This window comes from Silurus meridionalis, chromosome 20 (assembly GCF_014805685.1).
Source record: "Silurus meridionalis isolate SWU-2019-XX chromosome 20, ASM1480568v1, whole genome shotgun sequence".
NCBI lineage: Eukaryota > Metazoa > Chordata > Actinopteri > Siluriformes > Siluridae > Silurus > Silurus meridionalis.
The window spans coordinates 3549411-3555466 of NC_060903.1; the positions used below are offsets into that span (position 1 = coordinate 3549411).

The 6056-nt window shown below is 40.7% G+C and overlaps 1 protein-coding gene across 1 annotated transcript; it reads right to left on the reverse strand.

The window, feature by feature from the left end:
- Window positions 1-103: 103 nt before the first annotated feature.
- On the reverse strand, window positions 104-5361 carry them6 (thioesterase superfamily member 6). The gene is made up of 4 exons (XM_046877159.1): window positions 5319-5361; window positions 5161-5234; window positions 729-1233; window positions 104-459 (listed from the first exon to the last, which is right to left on the reverse strand). Coding segments are annotated over exons 2-4 (615 nt in total). The 5' UTR covers window positions 5163-5234; window positions 5319-5361; the 3' UTR covers window positions 104-351.
- Window positions 5362-6056: the final 695 nt, after the last annotated feature.

Here is a 6056-nt window from a genome sequence, read left to right on the forward strand (position 1 = left end):
CGTCTAAGTCACATCAAAAACTCGTTTAAAACGAACAAATCGTTCATGCACGACCGCTATTTTAATGCGCCAATAAAACCGAAACGTTTTGCACATTTAAATCAAATTAATCTAGAAATATTTACTAAACAAACAAACAAAAATGTAGAAATACATAAAGGCATCCACATATTAAACATATGTGGTAAACAGAAATGGACAAAAATGAATCCGATATCCCGTCAGTGTGATTCATGTAAATGATCTACTGAATTACATTTAACATTCATTAACACGTTTCATATATTGATCAGAATTTCACGTCCAGCAGGTAAACGTGTAAGTGTCTGCTAAAGATCTCAATGCTGATCCTCAGTCACTTTTCTTCTCTAGTCTGCTCTCAGCCTTTAAAGCCTGACTACTGGCTGTTATGAAGCTGATCCAGTGCTGCAGCTCTTCAGGAAAATCAGGAACCTCAACCTGTTGAAGAAATCAGAAGCTAGGATCAGGAAGTTAGAGTCTGGTGCCTTTACTTTTGCAATAACGCTACCAGATATTTCTTTGTCATGTTAAGGATCATCGCTCCAGTGTGTAAAGCTTGCTGCTAATTTACACACAAATAATGTGTGAGATTACAATGAGGATGAAGGTGGAGAAGATTGTTTTATTGTCCCCTCCTTCACATTGTTCTTTTCTGTCAACATTTCCATTCTCTCGTTTCCTTCTCTTAATGTCTCCACATTACCCACCTTCCTCTTGCACAGGTGTTGGAGGATTTTATCCGGACTGGAACGCAGCACGTTCTGTTTGCAGAACATGACTGCAGCCACCATTCCATCCTTACTAGACACGAAGCGCTGCTCAAGATAGAATGCCTTCTCGTCCCACGTGACGATCCGAGTGCGCAGCTGAAACTTTTCCCCCACGCACAGGGGCCGCCTGTAGCGCACGGTGGTCGCACCCACCACCATGGTGCCCCCGAGGGCCCTTACAGCCTTCAGAACGCCGTTGCGGGAGTACAGGGAAATGCGAGCGAAGTCGCATTCGCGCAGGTAGCGCGCGTTGTTCATGTGGCACATGTCGATGTCGTGGAGAAGGACGTGGCCTCCGACAGACTGCTCTGCTGTGATGTCAAACACCGGAGAGAGAAACCAGGCTCGGAGTAACACAGCCACCAGGCGAAGGTAATACCACACATCTAAGAAGCAGAAGAGCACCAGCAAGAAGGCCAACACCCACAACAGCAGGTCTCCCCTACAAGAAACAAGAAAAAAAAAAAATAATTCCCTTGAAACTAGATAAAAAATAAAAAAAATGACATTTTAAAAGAACAGTCTGTAGTTTAGACCTTCACCATCTCTGGCACTCCTCAGTCTGCTTCATTAATTGGTTTTTAAGGGTAAAGGGGTGAAACTGTGAAATCTTAAATCAGAAACACTGTAAATTGCTCCTTTACTCAGAAAAATTCACTGCAACATCTCTATGTTTTAAAGAATAACCGATTTATAAAAGGACCTCCAAAAATGTTGATCTTTCTACAAAACCTGATTCCACCCCCCCAAAGCTTTTGCTTCTCAATAAATGCTAGCAGAAATTTTATTCATAAAAATATACATTTATAAATCAAAGACATACAATTTAGAACTGTTTTAATAATGTGTGCCTGTGAAACACACCACCGTTACCACGACTGATACTAGGGTCACATGTGCTTTATTGAAACTGATAGATTCCACACCTCCTCTAATGGGACAGAGACACAGACCATAACCTTCAGTAGAACCGACACAGAGGCCACGCCTCCTTCAATGAGACAAACACAGGGACCATGCCTACTTCTCTGGGCCATATACAGAGGCCACACCCACAGGCAGGTCACACCACCTTTACTTAGAACTGAGAGACCACACCCACTTTATTGAGCCTGACACACAGTTCTTCAGTGTGGACCTTCATTTGGATTGACACACAGAGGTCACACCTACTTAACTGGAACTGATCTCAGAGGCCACACCCACTTTACTGAGACTGAGAGGCCATGCCTCCTACAATGAGCAACATAGATGCCACACCCACTTTACAGGAGCAGGCACAGATGCCACACCTACTTCAGTGAGACTGACACTCAGGCCACACCACCTTCATTTGGAACTGATCGAGACCACACCCACTTTACTGAAACTGACACAGAAGCCACACCTCCTTCATAGGAACAGACCCACAGGGGCCACACATTCTTTTGAATTGACACAAAGGTCACACCTATTTTTCTGGAACTGACAAAGGCCACACCTACTTTATTAGCAATGACACACAGGCCACACCTCCCTTGTTGGATATGACAGATCACACCTCCTTTATTCAAATTGACACACCGTCAAATGGATTGACCCAGAGGTCACACACCTATCTCTGGAACTGGCAGAGACCACACCCATTTTACTAAGACAGAGGCCACGCCCACTTTACTGGAACTGACACAGAGGACGCACCTACTTCTCTGAGGAAATAAAATGGAGAAAAGCAAGAACTACATTTGTACGCTAATGTTGCTAAATAACAAACACCAGGAACAATCGTGTGTCAGATTTGATACACGAACAGGTTTCGATTCCACCTGATTAATGTTGTTTCAAATCGCGGTATTGCGTTTTTATTAGCACATCCATGCACCGAATTAAATCAGTGAATCTTCAGCCCCTAGTGAGAATTAAAACTGAATCCAGACGCAAGACTACATTTCATTTCCACCATCTGCTGATGCACGACTGACGAAAAAAATATACCAATCCATCATTTTTAAACACGACTTGTGAGGCTTGTTGGGTTAATGAGTCCACTGAGCATTCCACACCGCTCGGTGCTCGCGCTGAAGCGGAGGAGGATGTGAGAAGCACAGGACGGACGAGTTCAGCCGGAATGAGGCGTGTGAAAAATGGGACGCCGGTATTCAAGTTTCGAAAAATTAGCAGTCCACTCACAATTAGCGTACGCAATGAGATTTGTTCCGCCGTCCCTCGGACCGGTACCGTGCTGCGACTCGTTCCTTACCTCCCCACAAAAGCTTATTTTACATTTCTGTATGGAAATGCAAGTGATAGGAAACGTTAATTTGCCATAGCAGGAGGGACAAACATCAAGACTGATGTTAAAGATTAAAACGCGATCAAGAAACTGGATCTCTTTCGTTTTTCTTTCTCTTCTCACACAACTCAACCTGTTTTTGTGTAGAAATGGTCCAATTGCTCACTCTTATTAATTCATACACACATTACACAACTCAGCACTCTGTTCAGTCTCTAATAAATGCACACGTTTGAGTCAATATCAAAAATTTGTGAAAAACAATGCGACCATCTTTCTCCAACAAGCATGATAAAACCATAGTCTAAAAACAATGGCAATCGATCACGGGGCCACGACCGGTACCAGGCTGTGGATCATTTAGTACCGACCGCACAGAAGGAATACAAACTTTGACACATTTATTTTTCAACATTTCTATGCATCAATAAATTTAGCTTGCACTTATGAGGGGCGTACAAGTCAAACCAGGACTTTGTGTGTTTAGAAAACAAAAAAGTGCAAAAACACCTGGAAAAATTCGCCATTGAAAGATTTGCATGAACCATCCGAAGACGGCATGCTTCACTTCGTCATCAGGAAACCACTACGGCCCGGGATCGTCACCGACAGACATACGACCATCGTCCTCACCAAACTGAAGTTTTCACAAAAAAATTCACCACATGCATTCACTAACATTTGTCTGCCATCTTGATTCAAGATCTCTGGATTTGCCCGCGACATGTCCGCCGATTATCGGACACATTAGCCACTTAGTACTGCATGTAGTACCACCACACTAGCCACCTGTAAAATTTACTTCTGGTTTGACTAGAACATATAACATATGAACACATACTGTATGTATTCATATACATTATACCTGTATGAATACATAGAACACTCCTGAGGTACCAGGAACCTCTGTAGCGGCCCCTTTCTTCATTTTGGATCCGCTACAAGAGGACCCAAAACGAGGACTGTAGATTGCATAAACAATTGTGCACAGAAGCACCTATTTATAAACAATAGACCTTAACGAAGATGGAACTGTAATGGATGCACATTCATAATCAATGGAAAGATACAAGTTTTCCCTCGACGCAGTCACCACTGGCTCGCACATTAGGAATAAAATTGTAATGAACAATTTTATGCACTAAACATTCAAACTTCAAATCTCTCTGTTTAAAGCTGATGTCTGTTTTTAAAAGCGATATAAAAAATAAAGCTGAAATTAAACATAATAGCAACACAGGTTATTGTAGTTAGTTATGCACGCGACACCCCCACTGACTATAGAAAAATCAAAGTGCATGAAATTGGTGCATGGTTGGGGATCGACCAAAATTGATGCTACGTAGCTACTAAAATTTGAGAAATTTGTCCAACCCAGTTTGATAATAGGCTCCTGGGGGGAACATACACTTTCTAGGGAGCCTCTGATTGGATGTTTGCTGGAGGAATACAGGATGAATCATGCAAATCCATGCTTTGATTTTGCACGTGGGTACAGAAACTTTCAAAACACCATCTCTGATGTCAAGGAGACTTTAACTTCAAGGTGCAGACATTATTTGGAAATCATTATATTCGCCCATTTTTGGATTTTCACCAGAAAATTTCCTCTCTTGAAAGCCTTCTCAAAAGACGGCTGTGTGCTTTTACTTTTCGTGTGAATACTCTAGGAAGAAGACTTAATATATATGTGCAATAATAGCAGATTTCTGCATAAAAGGGCGCTCGCGCGCAAATACAGTCAGGGTTATTATAATTGGCCCCAGGCTTAACAAGCCGAATGAGGCACACAAGCACGTGCCGGTCTGAATATCGACCATAAAAGCCCCATCACTCCAATTTGCACTAATGCCCAGGCTTGCACTCCGATCTCTTTTTCCAACCTGTGGGTTTATTGGGCAAATAAACCGGACGGCAGCACGGCTTCGACAGCAATATTAAAGCGTGCGCGAGCCCAAATGAGTTTAGACTTTGACCAAAAAGCTTAGTTTGGAGTCTGTAATTCACCCCCTTGCCATTATAGGAAACTTCAGACCAATTTATAAACGCAATAAAAACCAATTTTAGAACAGACCCATTCTCAGAAACCGAACTTACATTGCAGCACTCAGCAGTTCAGCAGTCTGTCCTACACACAGGCTTGTGGTCAGGTCACAAACAGATCCTGCTCCATATATAGGCACACTACAGAAGTCAGGATTAAGGGTTATAACACCCTGTAAAAGTGCACATAGACACTAGATTAGCATTCACACCTTGACAGTCACAGATTTAGCTTCTTCTAACCCATGCTGACTCCTCAGAATTCTCAAGAACTTCCTGAATCAAGACGATCAAGAACTTGATTGGTTAAAAGTGCACAAGGGGCGTGGCTTACAATGCACAAAAGTCCACCTCCTCCTCCATGTTTTTTTTTTTGGCCAAACCAAAAATAGTGTACAGATGTACACTATAAATAAATTATTATAGATAAATTTTATCTACATGAAAAACTATTAAAAACAATGACCTCTTTAACATTTATTTAATTTATTATACTATATATTGATTTTTTTATGTTTTTTTTTTACTCATAGTTCATTTTTAATTTATTTATCTACTTCGTTTAAGCGTTCACAATTCTTTCTTTCTTTCTTTCTTTGTGTGAATGAAAAGTTTGATGTTTTACAGTTTAACAAATAAATAGTTGGAGAGAAAGTAAAATGTCTAGTCAGCAGTTTTTGAACCATTTCATGTGTCTTATACCAAAAAGTAAAATTTTCTCACAATCACAAAATAGATGCATTAATGAATCAAAGTCTGATTTACACTTAAAAAACAGCTAAGATCCATTTAGGTACATTAAAAATAATTTTTTAATGAATATTTTTTAAAATCAGAATCACCTTTATTGCTAAGTATTGTGAATTGCATATACAAGGAATTTGTCATGGTGTGCTGGTGCTATAAAAAATACTATAAAAACTAGGAAAATAAATTGATAGAGTAATAAA